Source organism: Taudactylus pleione, unplaced genomic scaffold (assembly GCF_031769625.1).
Source record: "Taudactylus pleione unplaced genomic scaffold, aTauple2 ptg000652l, whole genome shotgun sequence".
Lineage (NCBI taxonomy): Eukaryota > Metazoa > Chordata > Amphibia > Anura > Myobatrachidae > Taudactylus > Taudactylus pleione.
In genome coordinates, this window is record NW_028285054.1 from 1,856,449 (window position 1) to 1,875,000 (window position 18,552).

The following is an 18,552-nucleotide window of genomic DNA, read 5'->3' on the forward strand; positions in this document are numbered from 1 at the left end:
TCTCACTTTAGTAAATTTACCCCCTTGACTCTTCCCCTGACCATCTACAGATATGAATTATGAAGGTGGAATCCTCACCTGAGATCAGTGAGTAGTGCAAACACATTACTAAAAGGATCTCATAAGAAGATTGGTTTATGAAGTACTAGCTGTTGCCCACGGCTTCGCCCCCACAGTGATATCACTTCTGCCAGTATTTTTTCCATTTGAGATGTTCTAGTTGTATAGCTTTGCACAGGGGTCCAGAGGTGGGAGTGGCCATGTGACCAGCAGCGCTATACAGACTGGTGGCAGCACCGCCTTCACCCACACCAATGTCATGCTGTGCCTTGTGCAGACTGTTATGTGGCCTATCCTATTCAAGTGAACTCAGACACAAAGCACCTTACCAGCCACACGCATGGGGGCCGCACCCACCTCTTGCATTAATGAGATTAGTAAATTTGGTTTTTGTTATTGCTCAGCTTTAACTTGATGGATCGATTTGAAAACAAAGTGCAGGTTATTTCTAGAGGTTTCCACTAAAAAATGATGCAGTGTTCATGAAAATCGGTTCAGTCGTTTTTGCACCAACGTGTAACAGACAGAGACACAGCGTTCTTATTATATTAGTATAGATTATCTGTGTGCCTTTATTTCAAATTGAACTTTTTCATAGTTGGACATTTAAGGCTGCACCATTTCTTCCCATATTTTTGTTTTATACAGTTTTAGATGACTGAGCCTAGCCATAGCAAGCATGGAGAAAAAGAGAAAATCAGTCTGGCAAGTAACTACAACTATAGATTAAGTTAGATGATCAACATAGGAGAAAAGGGGGGGGGGGGTTTGGGGGGGGAGAGAATCATGAGGGACAGTCAGTGACGTTAACTTGTGTCAAACGAGCATCTACACATCATAATACATAGAAAGTGTATTAAAAATAAAACATATTTCAATGAAGAAATATGAATATAATCAGTCAATACCGACATCCAAAAACTGTGAAGTCACAAAAATAGGTAATATACTGCTCTACGTGTATATAAACTTTCCTGTCATAGGGGAGGGACAAGCATTCAGTGAGCTCTCCATTAACATCTCAAGCACTGAAAGTGTTTACACACTGGGACCAGAGGTGCTCCAGACCTTCCCCCAAACAGCTCCACAACAATCATTTTCAATATTGGCTGAAAGACAGCACATTGTCCAAAATCATAAGTGAAGGGGATCTTATAGGCCTTTTACCAGCATGTTAGAGCACACTGTAGGTTTACCAATGTATGCATGCAGTACAATATTCAATGGGGGGGGGGGTTGGGAACTATATACCGTTCCTTAAAGTGTTCCCACACCAGAGCTTTTTTCTTTGGACACACAAGTGAACTTGTTACAAGTACGTACAACCTACTATAGTTTCTACTATACCACTTGATGCAACAAATGGTTTTCTGTTACAGTCTGGCGTGCACCCAACAAAACAATCCCCCATAAATTAAATAATTATTGCAATAATTTTATAGATCCACATATGTAGTTCTCAATACTGACTGACTCATAACATTCAGACAAAAAAGCTAAATTTATTTTTGTTTAATTGTATTTTAATTCCAAGACCTCAAAATCTCTACAGATAAATGACTTCTGCACAGAGCATCCTGGACATGTGAATAGGTTGCAGTTCTCCTTTGCCAGCATCCCTGTGGTCCAGAATTATTGAGGAGGAAATTACTAATTATTTCCAGCACAACACACACGGCCGGCAGTAAATAAACAGAACACAACCTAAAACATTAGAAATCATTTATTATCATGACAGGAGTGCAATGCTCGCCCAGGAGACATATTTGACATTATTATTCTAGTTTTGAAAATGAAGAATAAAATGGAGACTCTTCGTACTATTGCAGTTACTCTGGATCAGGGTGCTCACTTCTTCCTCAGAAACATCAGCAGGTGTAGTAATGTGTGATCACATCAGCAGTCAGTGTGTCTCATGGCTCCGTGCTCTTGTAAATCAGTTTATTTCAGCTTATAAAATGTAATCAATTTCCTGCGTTCGTCCATTTCCACCTTATCTTCTGCCATGCTCTCTGTAATGCCACTTGTCCCATTAGAAGGGTAATAGTGTAATTCCTTTTATACCATTCTCTGAGACATACACGCCATTAGAAATAAAGAAAGGAGGGGAACAGAGACTTTAGTATATTGCAAAATAGACATTATCTGTATAAAGCTTCTTAAATACAGTAGTGACCGATTAATTAGTCCTTAATGAAAGATACAGAATTGGATTGTGCATGTATAGAAGGTATTTTGACAGCTCTAAAGGTTTGGTGTCTAGCAGGGTCTCATAAAAATCACTATAGACCAGCAAAACCCCACAATGCCGTGCTCAGAGAGGAAGTGTGCAGAACGGATGCCTCCACAATGCCGTGCTCAGAGAGGAAGTGTGCAGACCGGATGCCCCCACAATGCCGTGCTCATAGAGGAGGTGTGCAGAACATAAGCCCCCACAATGCCGTGCACATAGAGGAGGTGTGCAGAACAGAAGCCCCCACATTTCTGTGCTCAGAGAGGAAGTGTGCAGACAGGATGCCCCCACATTTCTGTGCTCAGAGAGGAAGTGTGCAGACAGGATGCCCCCACAATGCCATGCTCAGAGAGGAAGTGTGCAGACCGGATGCCCCCACAATGCCGTGCTCAGAGAGGAAGTGTGCAGACCGGATGCCCCCACAATGCCGTGCTCAGAGAGAAAGTGTGCAGACAGGATGCCCCCACAATACCGTGCTCAGAGTGAAGTGTGCAGAACAGAAGCCCCCACATTTCTGTGCTCAAAGAGGAGGTGTGCAGACAGGATGCCCCCACATTTCTGTGCTCATAGAGGAAGTGTGCAGAACAGATGCCCCCACAATGCCATGCTCAGAGAGGAAGTGTGCAGAAAGGATGCCCCCACAATGCCGTGCTCAGAGGAGGTGTGCAGAACAGAAGCCCCCACATTTCTGTGCTCAGAGAGGAAGTGTGCAGACAGGATGCCCCCACATTTCTGTGCTCAGAGAGGAAGTGTGCAGACAGGATGCCCCCACATTTCTGTGCTCAGAGAGGAAGTGTGCAGACAGGATGCCCCCACAATGCAGTGCTCAAAGAGGAAGTGTGCAGAACGAATCTCCTCTTATAAAGCCAGGGCACACAGCAGGACTTATTTCTGATCTTGTTTGTATATGCTTGGGGCTTCTCAGTCAAGATTAATATAAACCAAATACAGTATCACAGGTTCTCATGACGCCAAACAGTGCATGTTTTCCAGATATCCTCACAGAATCACAAGTGAAATAATTAGCTTTACCTGTGGAGCTATTAAAATGTGTCAGTGAGTAATGACTAGACCTGTGCATCTGCTGGGTGACCTGTATGGGGTCCTGAGGACAGAGTTTGAGAACCACTGCAGTATCAGGTTACTTGCCTGTCTTTAAGAGAGTCTGTTCTCAGGGCTAAAGTGCTGCAGGTTAATCAGACACGCTGGCAATGCTGAATCACTTGTCTGTAGTTACCGGGCGGCTAGTGTGTGTATGCTGCAGGTGTTCTAATATACTTGTTCAGCCAGCATACATCCCAGGAGGCTATTATGAAAAGAACGGTCCACAGACAACGGCTATGGGACTAGTGCGACCTCATGTAATAACGTGCAGCTCAATAACAGCTTTAGCAATCGTGCAATATTGGGAGCAGTTACTCATCTAATAAGGAGGACTGAGAAGCCCCAAAAAATATTAGAGATCAGAAATAAGCATGGGAACTCAAATTTCTGTTCCAGCATACATTGCTAAACATCTAAGGTCTCATAATTAATAAAGACTGATGCATTTAAAATATATCAACACAAGAGACACTTTGTGGTCAAAAGCAGGGATGTCTTAACAGCAGTGTGGGCCCTGGGCAAAGCGATGCACTGGGGCCCCTACCCACCCATTCACGGGAAAAAAAATGTTAACGGTCCATAAAATTAAACCGTCCTGCATGCCCATCAGACCTCCCACACATGCAGAGAGACTCTGTCTGACAGGTCTGAAGCCGGGGGATGAAGCAGAACTGAGGTGAGTACTCGTCACCGGGGTGGGGGAGGTTATATCAGAATACAGCGCACCGGCGGCCGGCTTATAAAAATATCACAAATTTACCAGCTGGCTGCAGCTGCAGGGGGTCGGGTTGGTGGGCCCCTACAAGCTTCGGGCCCTTGGGCAACTGCCCTAAAAGCCCAATGGAAGAGATGGCCCTGGTCAAAACGTTTAGTGGATTATCACAATGTGTCTGTTTGATTGACACACAGCTTAAAGTGGATACACTGTTTCACCATTTTAGTCCTGCAAGAGATTAGATTGTACTGTTGTAGTGACTCTTAATACAGGTCACCTGTTTGCCTGGCTGAGTTTGTTATTAAATAAGGACTATATTTTAAATACAGGTAGAATGGTCTGTGGCCACAGAGTGCTTGGGGGAATTTTATGGTAAATCAAGCTGAGCAAATATATAGCGCCTAATTAGGTTTTTTATATAGGATGTGTGTCTTATACAAAGTGTGATATTTTGTGGCTATAAAGTACTTAATATTTTTGAATCAGCAGTTGCAGATCAGGGATTTTTTTCTTGTGTTTATTGCTCTCCTTTGGGGTATATTAACAAGATATCAGATCTCATCGTGAAGAGCTACAGAGCCGACTGCAAGTAATAATTCTGCAGACATAACTAACCAATTATATAGCGCACTTTTATTACACTTTTGTTCTTATAATTTGACAGTACCATACATTTTTTGGGTGAGCACCTAACAGTTTGTTTGGAATAGATAGGTTGTTTCAACATTAATTATGTACACAACCAGAAGATCGGGGGAGGAGGGGGGAACTATGTCGGCAGCATAAGGTTACAATGCAACATACTTTAACAAGGTCAGCAGTACAACTGCTGGTAAAGCAACAAGTTTACAGTTGTATTGCCGACACCATAAACATGCTTTAAGCTGCATTTTAATCTAGTCTGCATAGTGCTGTCACAGTCCCGCCGTTCTCCAGCTTGCTGACACAATGAATGTCAACATCATGAACGTATCCAGATTCTTAATGTGGTGGATTTTAAAAATGTAAAGCAGCCGCTCCTCTAGGTAGGGAAATAGTGGGTTTCAGATAGTATATGAAAGTACCTGTTGTAACGTGCATGTTTTTCTAAGTTTTTGCTCAGGAAATCTTTGTAGAACTCGGCCATTACTTCGGCGTCCAACGTCCTTTTGCGGCCTGTGAAGGAGAGGAGGCTGTTGGCAGGCACTGCACACTCAGCATACATTAAGCTTTATGATGAGACAGCAATGGTAAAACGATTGTCATTCAATGGCTTCCTGTGTCACCGAGCACTGAATCATTTCACAGATCATGATACACTATTACCTATCACATTACTAGAACGGTTTTAGAAGCGGCCACGCAGTCAGCTCTGTGTTTAAGAAGTAACACTAATATTATATATGTTATCGCTAACCAAAAATTAGCGAGATTCAAGTTACAATTAAATGTTCCCAGAGTATGGGGTGCCAACAGGTTTATGCTCATAAAAATATATTTTATCCGTGTAATGTGCATTTCTGAAATGTTATATGTATTTTAATAAATTCGTATAACCAAGTGGGTGTACTTTGTAAATCATTCCTCACCTCTATATTAGTACCTATAATCAGTAATTATTTAATGATCATCAAATTATTGGTGAGAAACCAAGGAAAAGCATTTAGCGTCTCTCATCCACACACTCTTTACCTGTTCCTAGTCATGGTTACAGGCCATTTATTCGGGATGCACCCACTCTGTGGAATGTCCTCCCTTGCACAACAAGACTATCTTACAGCTTCCAGAATTTCAGGCATTTCCTGAAAACTTAACTCTTCAGTCAGCTTAGGGAATTCATGAACCATCCACGTAACTTCCCATAAGCTATTCTAGACATTTACCTTCCCTCTAGACAGTTCACACAAAACTTACATGTTCTCTTTCTACACTCACACATCACACGGACCCCAGGCCAATATGTAGCACTTATCCTCATGCATCAAACTCCTAATTCCCTATAGACAAAGAGCAGGGCCATTGTTCCTTATCAGTTTTGTTCCCATTTGTAAAGTGCAAGTGAGTATGCTGGCACTATATAAGTAACCGTTAATGGATAAATGGCGTACTTGTTTCCATATCTGTTTCCAGTATCCTAGTTATTTTTTGTGTTCTTCATTCTAAGTCAAATGGAATATTGCAACGTGCTGTAAACAGATACGTAAAAAAAAAACCTGCAAGGGCTCGTGTGTAGATGTGCCTTGACCTGAAATTCTCATTTGACCGTGCCTGCCTGGGCTTTCCCTGACTGTCACATCTGATGTGACCGCTCCAGAAACTCCCCCCAGTGGCTGCTGGAAGGTAACCTTATAGCAGCCGCTGGGCTCTGCAGCCAGCCCCTCTGTTCCCTAAGTATCCCCCCCAGTCTCCACCTCCTAGCTGGGTACAGAAGGGTGATCCTAACATGATCGCTTACCTGTGGCTGCAGGAAGACAGTCTTCCTGCAGCCCAAGCACAGCTGCCCACACATCTATCATGGGTACATAGAGACTGGGAGTGACGATTCTAACAACGCCTCCCCCTCTATCAGTCAGCAGTGATGGGCGATGCCATGGAACACCCACCCCCTGCTGCTGGCTGCTCTTCTTGCATTATAGCTGTATACAGGCGATAGCTATGTAAACCTGATTCATTACACTTTTATTAACAAATATGCATATGTATTAATGAAATTATACTGAATCAGGTTTAAATAGCCATTTACAAAAAAACACACACACACACATTTTTGGAAAAAATATTAGCCAGTTAAGTGGTTAAATAAATTAATTAGAACAGTTGCTTAATTCGTACACATACTCATAGGGCCAAATGTAATAGGGTGAGAGTTTAGAAAATGTGACAGTTCTCTCACTTTTTAAACTCGGCCAATGTAATAGAGTCTGAGAACATAGAAACTCATGTATTTCAGACTCATAAAACCTCTCACGATTTACACTCTCATCCAGAGGTTTTCCCCATTTTGAAGATACAATGTGACCAATGTAATAATATGAGATATGGTAAGAACTTACCCTTGTTATCTCTATTTCTACGAAGTCCATAGGGTTCCACAGGATACCTTGGGGTATAGGTGTGACGTCAGTCGCAGGGCACCAAAGAGTTAAGCTTTCAGCCTCCCAGGATGCACTAGGTCCCCCTCCTATACCCCGCCCCCGAGCCAAGGCACCTCAGTTAGTTACCAAGCCATAGGCCGGAGGAGGAGAAGGAAGAGAGAGAACAAAGATCTGGACACATACAAGAATCACATTCTCACCAGAGGGAGACGGAAAACCGGTGACCAGAGCAAAGCCCATCTGCAGCACAGGTGCGACAGGGCGGGAGTCCTGTGGAACCCTATGGACTTCGTAGAAATAGAGATAACAAGGGTAAGTTCTTACCATATCTCATATTTTCTACTTCAGGGTCCATAGGGTATCCACAGGATACCTTGGGGATGTCCCAAAGCAGTATCCTTTAAGGGTGGGGACGCTCCTGTGCAGAAAGGAGAATCCGCCGCCCGAAGGAAGCATCCTGAGAGGCGAAGGTGTCAAACCTGTAATACCTCACGAAGGTATGGACAGAAGACCACGTAGCAGCCTTGCAGATCTGAACTGCCGAGGCACCACGTCGAGCTGCCCACGAAGGACCCACAGACCTAGTGGAATGAGCCTTCAGAGAAGGAGGGACCGGTAGGCCTTCATGAAGATAAGCTTCAGAAATAGCCATACGGATCCAGGCTGCCAAAGTTTGCTTTGAAGCAGGCCAACCCTTTTTACGGAAGCCAAAGAGGACAAACAAAGCGTCCGACTTCCTAAACGAAGAAGTGCGGTCAACATAAGTCCTTAAGGCCCGCACAACATCCAAAGAGGCCTCACCCACGGAAAGACCCGGTGAGTTAAAGGCCGGAACAACTATTTCCTCGTTAATATGAAACTGGGAAACAACTTTGGGAAGAAACTCGGGCCGAGTGCGGAGCACTGCCCTGTTCCCATAAAAAACCAAGAAAGGGGGTCTACAAGAAAGAGCCCCTAACTCAGAAACACGTCTGGCCGAAGCAATGGCCAGAAGGAAAACAGTCTTAGCTGTTAGCCATTTAAGATCCACTGAGCCCAATGGTTCAAACGGCGGTCCTTGGAGAGCCCTCAGGACCACAGCCAAATCCCAAGGCGCCACAGGTGGAACAAAGGGCGGCTGAATGCGGAGAACACCCTGCATAAAGGTGCGCACATCCGGGATTGTAGCAATCCTACGGTGAAACCAGACAGATAGGGCCGAAACCTGTACCTTCAAAGAAGCAAGGCGAAGCCCATGATCTAGTCCCGCTTGCAGGAAGGCGAGAATCCGAGACAGACGAAACTCCCGCGGTGCATAACCTCTCGGTCGACACCACTGGAAGAACGTATGCCACACGCGATGGTATATCCTCGCGGAAGACGGTTTCCGAGCTCGTAACATGGTCCGCACCACCGAGCTGGAAAACCCCCGGGACCTCAGCATGGCCGTCTCAACAGCCACGCCGTCAAAGACAGCCGAGTCAGGTCCGGGTGAAGGCAAGGACCCTGAGACAGAAGGTCCGGTCGTAGCGGCAACCGCAGAGGAATGTCCACGGACAGACCCTGAAGGTCTGAGAACCAGTGCCGTCTGGGCCACGCGGGAGCTATCAACAGGAGCGTCCCTCCTTCCTGTTTGAATTTCCGGATTACCCGTGGAAGAAGGGAGACCGGAGGGAACAGGTATGCGAACCGGAACGTCCACCGGACGGACAGAGCATCCACCAGAGATGCCCCTTCGTCTCTTGTGCGAGACCCGTACACCGGCAACTTGTTGTTGTGCCGGGACGCCATGAGGTCGATTTCTGGAAGACCCCACCTGTCCACCAGTAGTTGAAAAACGTCCGGGTGCAGGGACCATTCCCCCGGATGAACGTCCTGGCGACTTAGAAAGTCCGCCTCCCAATTGAGCACTCCCGGGATGAAGACCGCTGATATGGCCGGAAGATTGCGCTCCGCCCAAACCAGGATCCGAGAGACCTCTACGAGAGCCGCCCGACTGCGAGTTCCTCCTTGCCTGTTTATGTAGGCCACGGTGGTAGCGTTGTCCGACTGGACCTGCACCGGGCGACCCTGGAGAAACCGCTGTGCCTGCTGGAGAGCATTGAAGACCGCACGGAGTTCCAAGATATTTATTGGAAGCTCCGCTTCTGTCGGCGTCCACCTGCCCTGGAACAAGTGTGGACCCGAAACTGCTCCCCAGCCCCGAAGACTGGCGTCCGTTGTCAACAGGACCCAATTTGGAACCCAGAACGGACGTCCCTTGTTGAGGTGGGTCGTCTGTAACCACCACGTAAGGGACAGGCAAACCTCCTGGGTGAGCACAATCGTCTGGGACTTCAGAGACTGAGTCAGCCCGTTCCACTTGGACAGGATCAGGTGCTGCAGAGGTCTGGAGTGAAACTGGGCGTATTCCACCATGTCGAACACCGACACCATGGAGCCCAGTAACCTCATCGCCGAGTGTAAGGACACCCGGCGGCTGTGCAGACAACTGCGCACCCTTGACTGTAAAGCAGAGATCTTGTCCTCCGTCACGAAGATCCTTTGCTGTCCCGAATCCAATAAGGCTCCAAGATGCAGAATCCTCCGAGACGGGATTAGAGTGGACTTCTGCCAGTTGATTAGCCAGCCGTGCCGTTGCAGCAGTGCAATGGTCAGGTCCAAGTGGTGTAACAGGAGCTCTGGAGATCCTGCCACCAATAACAGGTCGTCCAAATACGGCAACATGCGGACTCCCTGCAGCCGCAGAGAAGCCGCCATGACCGCCATCACCTTGGTGAAAACACGTGGTGCTGTTGCCAGGCCAAAAGGTAACGCCCGAAACTGGAAGTGGTCGCTGCTGATTGCAAACCTGAGGAACTGTTGATGGCGCCAAAGAATAGGGACATGCAGGTAAGCGTCCTGTATGTCCAATGACACCAAGTAGTCCCCAGGTTCCAGCGCCAGAATGATGGACCGTAGGGTCTCCATCCGAAACTTCGGGACCCGCAAAGACTTGTTGAGTGCTTTGAGGTTGAGAATCGGACGATATGACCCATTGGGTTTCTGTACCAAAAATAGATTTGAATAGAAACCCTGGCCCCTCTGGGAGAATGGAACCGCCACTATAACTCCAGCCTGGAGCATAGTGTGCAATACCTTCCGCAGCTCCGTAGCCTTGTTCCGGTCTGATGGGAGACCCGTGGTGAAGAAGCGAGCCGGGGGTCTGTGCCGGAAGGAGAGGGCGTATCCGTGGGAAACCACCTCCAGAACTCAAGTGTCTGTCGTAGTGGTCGACCAACACTGGGCGAACTGTAGCAGGCGGCCTCCCACCCTGGGATCCCCCAAAGGGAGGCCCGGACCGTCAGGCCGCAGGCTTGTCATCTGGCTTGGGGGCCGGACGTCTGGTACTCCATGCCTGCTTCCGGGGCTTGACCGATTTCTTAGGGCCAGCCTGTCGAGGAAACGACTGTGGTTTGGGCCTGCCCTGGGCCCTAGATGACCGAAAGGACGATGGTCCCGAACCAGAAGGAGCAGCGGCCGACGGGAGACAGGCAGATTTGGCTGCCGCCAGCGTGGCCACAATCTTATCCAGATCCGGACCGAAGAGAACTTCTCCGGTAAACGGCAACGCTTCCAGACCTTTCTTGGAATCTGCGTCCGCCTTCCAGGATCGCAGCCACAAGGTGCGACGAGCAGCTACCGCTGCTGAAGAAATTCTAGACACCAGAGTACTAATGTCTAGAGCCGCCTCGTTGATGTAGGTGGCCGAATCACGGAGATTGCCAATCAACTCCGCCTGATCGGCCGGACAGTCGGATTCAAAAGAAGCCTCTAATGAATCCGCCCAGCGCTCCATCGCTCTGGCAACCCAGCAAATGGCCATAGCCGGCCGTGCTGCCCCCCTGCAAGGGAATAAGCGGACTTCAGGCAGATTTCTACCTTGCGGTCCGTAGCATCCTTAAGGGAGGACATGGATGGCATCGGCAATGTGGCACTACGGACAAGACGGGTCACGTGAGAATCCACCTGTGGAGGGGATTCCCACTTCGCAAAATAATTATCCGCGAACGGATAAGCCACCGCCAGGCGTCTCTGCGGCTGGTATCTTTTGCCAGGTTGTTTCCACGCCTCCTCTAAATGGTCCACCAACTGACCCGAAAGAGGAAAGACTGTGGCATCGCCCTTCACATCTTTGAAAAAGGCATACTTAGATTTAGCCGCTGGGGGAACTTCGTCCTCAATCACCAAGGCTGTGCGGACCGCCCGAATAAGTCCAGGAATATATACTTTGGACTTAGCATCAGCGTCCTTAGTATGGAGAGGTTCCTGATCGTAAGGATCTAGAATCTCCCCATCATCAGACGTCCCTTCGTCATCCTCATAAGGAGCGGACAGAGACGCCACCGGCCTTTTATGAGGCCGCATCACAGACTCCCCTTGCAACACATCCGACAAGTGCTGTACAGAACTCGTCAGGGAGTTAACCCACGCTGGCTCCTGAGAACCCGGGAGCGGGGAAATAGGGAGACTGTGGGGTACCACCAATTGTCGTGGGAACCCCTGCATGGGTGACGACACCACAGACTGCTGGGACAAACCCATCGGAGTAAACGCGGGCTGCGGAGCTAACTGGCCCACTAAAGCTGTTAACGCCTGAGCGAAACAAGCCCAGGGCGGCTCCTGTACCGGTGCTGTAACCGTAATAGGCCGCGCCATGGACAAACACTGCTGGCAAAGGCCCTCCGCGCTACCCTCCCCCTCCGCTAACGGTACTTTGCACGTGGTACACTGTAGCCGGAGGGGAAAATCACTTTCAGACATGATGGCACCACGTATGTGACCTCTCTCACCAATTAAGTATTAAATAGGCGAGAGACCACCCTGCAGCACCGCACCGCAAGGGCTTTAGCAGAAAGAACAGGGACAGTAATAAAGCTGACAGTTTAGAGAAGAAAAGATTACAGGCAGCAGCGCTAGCACAGTCACATACAATGCAGAAAAATAACAATTCCTGCACTAACAGCGCTGATCACTCAACTACACAGACACAGGGCCTGGTAGGACACAGCGCTGCATACACAGACCTGACCACAGCGGAGGAGAGGTATGCGGGGGGACCCAGACCACGATGCTTCCTTCCAGCGCTTCCAGCAGCGTTCACCATGCGTTCTGGAGAAGATGGCCGCCGAGGAGCAGAGAGGAGGCTGGCCTGGGGGAGGAGCGCTGCCACAGGACCAGTCGGCAGCATGCAGAGAGGGCTGTGTGCAGCTGGGGAGGCGCCGGCTGTGAGACAGGGAAGGCGCGCTCCCCTGGCATGCATTTAACCCCTGGGACGCCGCAGCGCTACCGCTCTGCTGCGGTCCGCTGTCCCAGGGGGTAGTGGAAGCGCAGGTTGGTCGCCTGGCTCCACGCTGCAGCCAGTCCCCAGGGAGCCCCCTGCCTGGGGACTTAGGACCATGTGATCAGCGGGGACCCACCGCGGGACCCCGCTGCTTACCTCTGTCCCCCTTGAATCCGGCCATGGTCCGGAGCATCTGGGGTCACCGCTAGCTGTGACCCCAGACGCCCACCAGCATCCCCGGATCAGTACCGGCGTTCTGGTACCGGCGGGGTGTAGGGAAGACAGCATGGACGTCAGGACTGACTGTCCATGCTGTTCATCCAGTTGTGCAGCCACAGCTGCATGAAGAATAAGCTTCAGGGGCTCTTCTAGCCCCCACTCCAACAGGTGCACCCGACTCCGGCCGGGCACCAAACGAAACTGAGGTGCCTTGGCTCGGGGGCGGGGTATAGGAGGGGGACCTAGTGCATCCTGGGAGGCTGAAAGCTTAACTCTTTGGTGCCCTGCGACTGACATCACACCTATACCCCAAGGTATCCTGTGGATACCCTATGGACCCTGAAGTAGAAAGTGAGAGTTTTACTGCTAAACGCTCACATTTTGTAAACGCTCATCCTATTACATTTCGCCCAATGGATTGGGAATAACAAAGTCTGATCATTTATTCCAGGAAGAGAAGTGATCACTAAACACAATAGTATGACTCTTAGAGCAACTCACCCTCTTCATCTCTCACACCCAAAGCACCAAGTCTTGAAGTAATAAAGTCTTCTTTTTCCTGTGGGGAAAATAAAATAAATGAATATTCAACAACACACACTGTAGCAATGGGGTTTCCCCTTTTCCGAACTAGGATTAGGCAAGTTTTATCTTTTGGGATGTTGGTAAACTACCAACAGGCTCCCCCACCAAGATGTTGCCATTACCAGCCCAGGAGCCTAATGTGGTTGTTAAAATAGTCCTCAGCACCGAGAAATATAGTAAGCGATTTGCATAGAAAACATTCTAGACAGGCTCCGAGAGTGATCTGCAGATGAGAGAGTTGACCAAATTGGGCTAATATAACAGATATAGACCCACCACAGTACTTCCCTGAGCTGCTGCGTTCACCTTAAAAGGACTTCAAAAAATAAAATAGTAACGCACTTTCAGATAAAGTCCACTGTACTAATTCTTTTATTGAAATTGTTAATTTACAGGTCACTTTGTGAAAAAAATTTAAAATGTAGAATTATTGCAACAGTCACATACAGCCCAGCACTGCTACTCTAAGGGCGGTATTCAATTGTTATAGCACGCCCGATCTCCCGTCTAAAGTGATCGTGCCCAAAGTGGTTGGGTTTAGCTGCGTTAAACAGCTACCCCCTGCCAAAGTGCTGGGCGCAATCGCGAAAAGTGATGTTTGGGCGCCCAAACATGTCACTTTTCGCCCATTTCAGCTTGCACCCCCCCTGTGGCTGCAAGCTGAAATGGTGTGCCGCAGCTGATCGCGCCCAACAGGAGAAACTTTAATTAGCTCCTCTCGTGCGCGTACAGGGGTGCAACATTTGAATACCGCCCTAAGAGACAGTCTTGTGGTATCTTACAGTCAGCAAAAGCTGGGATTATACAAACAATACGACAGTATAGAGTCATTTAGCACAAACACAATTTATTTTTCGGAGTTTGGCCCCATCCCCAGGCAACTGTCTGGGTACAACCACCATCTTATCTTGCTCTATGTCCCTAATACTGACTACATAATTTCAGCCTAATGGGAACAAATGCAAGCTTCTTATGCTGCCCATACACTGTCAGATAAAATGTGCATCAGACTAGCAGACATTTTCTCAGACAGCCTGAATCGTGGCCATATATGTCAGTGTATGGCCGCGATATCTGCATTGCTCCCATGGGGCGGAAACACTTCCCTTGTTCCTTCCCTGTGAAGGAACAGGAGAAATACTGGGTGTGAATACTCTGCCACATGCGGCCGACCAATGATCGGATCAGTCAGGCATGTTGGAAGATTTTAGCATGCCCGGCCATCCTCTGCAATACATTATGCAATTACTGTCTCGAACCGCCAGGCATATACATATCAGGCTGATAATAGCATAATGTATGCATTGCATTACAAACACCATAACAGAAAAAGCATACCTACAGGGTAAATGCGAGTCACTTATACAGCCCTCTCAAACATTTTCAGGAGGCTACAGATGCCAGCTATTACCTTAAAATCAATCGTTTTAGACAATCATTCATGGACAGGCACAGAACTGTCATTGGAAACAGATTTTCCCTGTGCTTGGGCAGACTGGAATGGAGCACTGTGTTGTCAATATGATTGATTTAACTACAATTGATATTTAATTCTTTCATTACGTGTATGTGCCCATTTTAGTGCAGATACCATAGACAAATGATCAGCTCTGTACACGTGACTAGCTAAATAAACAGGATCCAATACAAACACACACCTCTCTGTAAAAGGGTTCCATTAGAACACAAGACAGTGGCCCTCATTCAGAGGCGCTTGCAAGAAGCGAGCGCTCGTTCTTAATGTGGTCAGCTGCTTGTATTTTTAAGTGCGGCCTCCTGGTCGCTAGCTAAGCTGTGGGTTACCACCCACAGCTTTAGCGACCGACCAGGTTGATGGTTGCGATTGTCAAGAAACTCTCTCGCTCCGGGACTTGCGCAGTGCGCCTGCTGCGCGTACGCAGGGCCTAAACATCAACCCGGTTGCGAGCGATCAGCGCTTGCGACCGGGTCTGAATGAGGACCAGAATCCTTGCAGGTTTGTAGAAAGCTAAACAACCCAAAATGTGGGAGAACTTCATATAATTAACTTATACTGCACACGCATGAAACTAAATCCAGATGGAATATTGTGTATTTCCTTAGCATAAAGTTACAATATTTGCTTTCACTGATAATAAAGTGTTCCTGCCACCTATAAACTGCGGAGGACTGCACTGAGTGCCATCACTGGTTCTTAATGAATTGACAGGCAGAAGACAAGTTTAGCCTAACAAAATGGCTCCCTCCTCTTGATGTAGGTGACAAGCACTATTTAGGGAAATGGTAAGGAGATTGGCATAGCTATAATCAATGCAGCATAATATAAAAGTTGAGGAAAATAATTAGAATTCATTTGATAATTTTACAAGGTGGAACTTTACCTGAATAAATGACACATTCTGATTTGCCCAAAATCTTTGGTTCCAATCTTGTGTTTCCTGTCGTAGTTCCCGGAGTTTTCTTCCCAATGGAGACTCATCTGCTGGAATAAAGAATTTTATTGGTCGAAGATTGGAATATCTATCAGGAGGACCAATCCAGTCATGTTTGGAGTCTGCTGGAGGGCAGAAGCTGATTGCCTAAAAATAGAACAAAAAAAAAACATTTCTATATGGAGATACCTTAGGCCTTGTACCAGAAATTGAAAAACAAAGAAATAAAGCATGGCCAAAAGTTTGTACTCCGTTTTCTCTTAACAGTGCATTAGAACACATCCAACCCTGCATCATAAAGTACAGTTAGGAAAAGCACATTTTTTAAAATGTATTATATCATGAAAACTCTAAACGCACATAAGCACTGAAATTAATGATTAAAGTGTTATGCATGTTTCTGAAAAACAGATGGTCTCATATTCAAAAAATGTTTGCACCCAATGATTCAGGATTCTTTTGAAGTGGCTTTGAATCTTAAAGCTGCATACACACACAACGATTTTGTTACCAACGATTTTATGAACGATTTTCTGTCAGATTTTTTTAAAGTGTAATTATTGCGATTTATAAAGCCATGACCTTATAACCTCTACATTTCCTAGACATTTGTTACAGCTTTACTGCCATCTACTGACTAAATTCAGAACGACCTGTCTTTTTTAATTTAGTTCTAATCTCGTCAACACAGAACTTCATCATTAGATTAATAGTACTATGGGCCCGATTCAGTAAGGTTCGCTATCGCAATAGCGAATGCGCACGCAGTCTCACTGCGAAGATATGCTAATGAGTGCAATCGCAATGCCATACGCAGTTCAACATAAGGACGACCATCTCACCTTACATACATCCGTAATACTTAGCAAAATCATCTGTAACATGGAGTACAATCAGAGCCTCACACACACTTGCACAAGCCCTGACCTTACTCACAAATAGCTAACTTCATTACACGCAGAGAAAGCCCAGGCTGCGTACGGCAACGCAGTGGCTGATTTCTGCACGCCCCTGCAACAACGCTCAAACGCACTAGCACGCCAGCGCTTCTACAGCCGCCACCCCCCCCCCCATCACCACCCCCAAATGGCACTTCCTGTCAATCACTCTGCAAAGGGTCTGCATAGTCACTGATCGCAGTGGACGGTTCGCAAACTGATGCATACGCAGAATTCAACAATCGGCCGAATGCAAGCAAAATCGCAATAGCGATCCTTGCTGAGTCAGGCCCTATCGTACTTACTGAACATTTCCACACAGCACCATTGTATTTAACCGAGCATTGGCGCTTGCAAACGCTGCAGGCAACATCAAAATTGATGCAAAGTGAAAAGAACATTTTTGGATGTGTGTGTAGGTCACTTACATTTTTTTCATTGTAGACAATTAGAATAAAAAAATAGGACTGAAAACTGTTTGCTAAACACTTTCATCTGCTTTTCATAAAAATAATATGAACACAAATAAATATGGTAATTTTTCTTTAAAATGTGGCATTATTGCTATTTTTATTGTTTGGTTTTTTTTTTTTTTTTTAAAGTGCCACATTGCTCCACACTCACGGACAGTGGCATGCACAACATAGGACCATACAAAGTGGGCAAAGTAAATACAGCTATGATAACAAAGGGCCAGGGGCTGCTCGTGAAACAGTTTACAAGTTTAATAGATCTAATTAACAGCATTGTGATTTTTTAGTTAGGTATGATCATGTTAGCCTTTAATATAACATGCATGCATTCAAGTTTAAGCATTTTGTTGTAGTTTTAATACATTCACCTGTTCAGTCTCTTTTTGGTTATAAAGTACACCTGTTTATGTGAATCTATGGTAACAGTGACATCTACAGGACTAGGAACGCTATAACAGACTGTAAAAAAATTTCAGTTATTATGCTGGCCATACACGGTAAGATTTTCTGTCCAACCATCCAACTAGTTGATTGGTTGGAATGAAAACCTGGTAAGGTATGAAAGCTAATGACAATCAGCAATTTGCTCCCAAATTCCAGAAAATGGCCAAAAACTGTTGTTTGAACAAACTGTTTAGAGCAAACATTTAACAAACTTGTCTGACCGACCATTTTCATCTGTTTTCTGGCATTTAGGAGCAAAGTGCTGATCATCAGTTACTCCCATACGTTACCAGATTTTCATTCCAAGCAACCACCTAGTTGGATGGTTGGACAGAAAATCTTACCGTGTATGGCCAGCATAAGGGTCGGATTTTGAGTTGGCAGTGAAGCAAAGCCATGCTGTACTGCAGGTGGGACAGATGTAAATGTGCAGAGAGTTAGAGTTGGGAGAGGTGAGTCCAAACTCTAATCTAAATTGCAGTGTAAAAATAAAGCTGTCCAGCAGGTGTGGGCTACATGTAGAAGCAGCTAGTATTTACCAAGCATGCACAAATAATAAATGTATTTGTCCCTCATGCAATGCAACTTGGTTTGTCCAAGTGCACAGGGGATGTAGTCAGGATGCCGGCGGTGGAAATGCCGACCGCCAGAATCCTGACACTGAAAGCCCGGCATGGGAATAAAGATAGGAGTCTAAATACTGATGCCTATCAGCCCCACGCCGAAATCCCGACGCCCGGCATACTGAACGTAGGCAAGCCGGGTGACGCAAGCTTTTAGCCGCGGGTTAGGTTTAGTCACCCCCGGGGTGACTTTGGGTTAGGCACCCCCCAGGAGGGTTAGGTTTAGGCTAGGGGAAGGGGGGTTAGGATTAGGCACCACCGGGGGGAGTTTAGGGATAGGCACCCCCTCAGGACGGAGTCTTAAGGTGAGTACACGCTGGGCGATTAGGAAAGCTGGTACGATTAAGACATCATAATCGTACAGTCGTTCC

At 46.9% G+C, this 18,552-nt stretch overlaps 1 protein-coding gene across 1 annotated transcript in view; it reads right to left on the reverse strand.

Moving 5' to 3' along the window:
• Positions 1–1,768: 1,768 nt before the first annotated feature.
• The window catches only part of COA8 (cytochrome c oxidase assembly factor 8), a 21,589-nt gene continuing 4,805 nt past the window's right edge, over positions 1,769–18,552 (reverse strand). Inside the window, exons 2-5 of the mRNA XM_088455369.1 lie at positions 15,653–15,850; positions 13,209–13,266; positions 5,177–5,267; positions 1,769–2,130 (exon numbers count right to left, since the gene is read on the reverse strand). Coding sequence (XP_088311495.1) covers positions 2,025–2,130; positions 5,177–5,267; positions 13,209–13,266; positions 15,653–15,850 — 453 coding nt within the window. The 3' untranslated portion in view covers positions 1,769–2,024. The remainder of the gene's footprint in view (positions 2,131–5,176; positions 5,268–13,208; positions 13,267–15,652; positions 15,851–18,552) is intronic.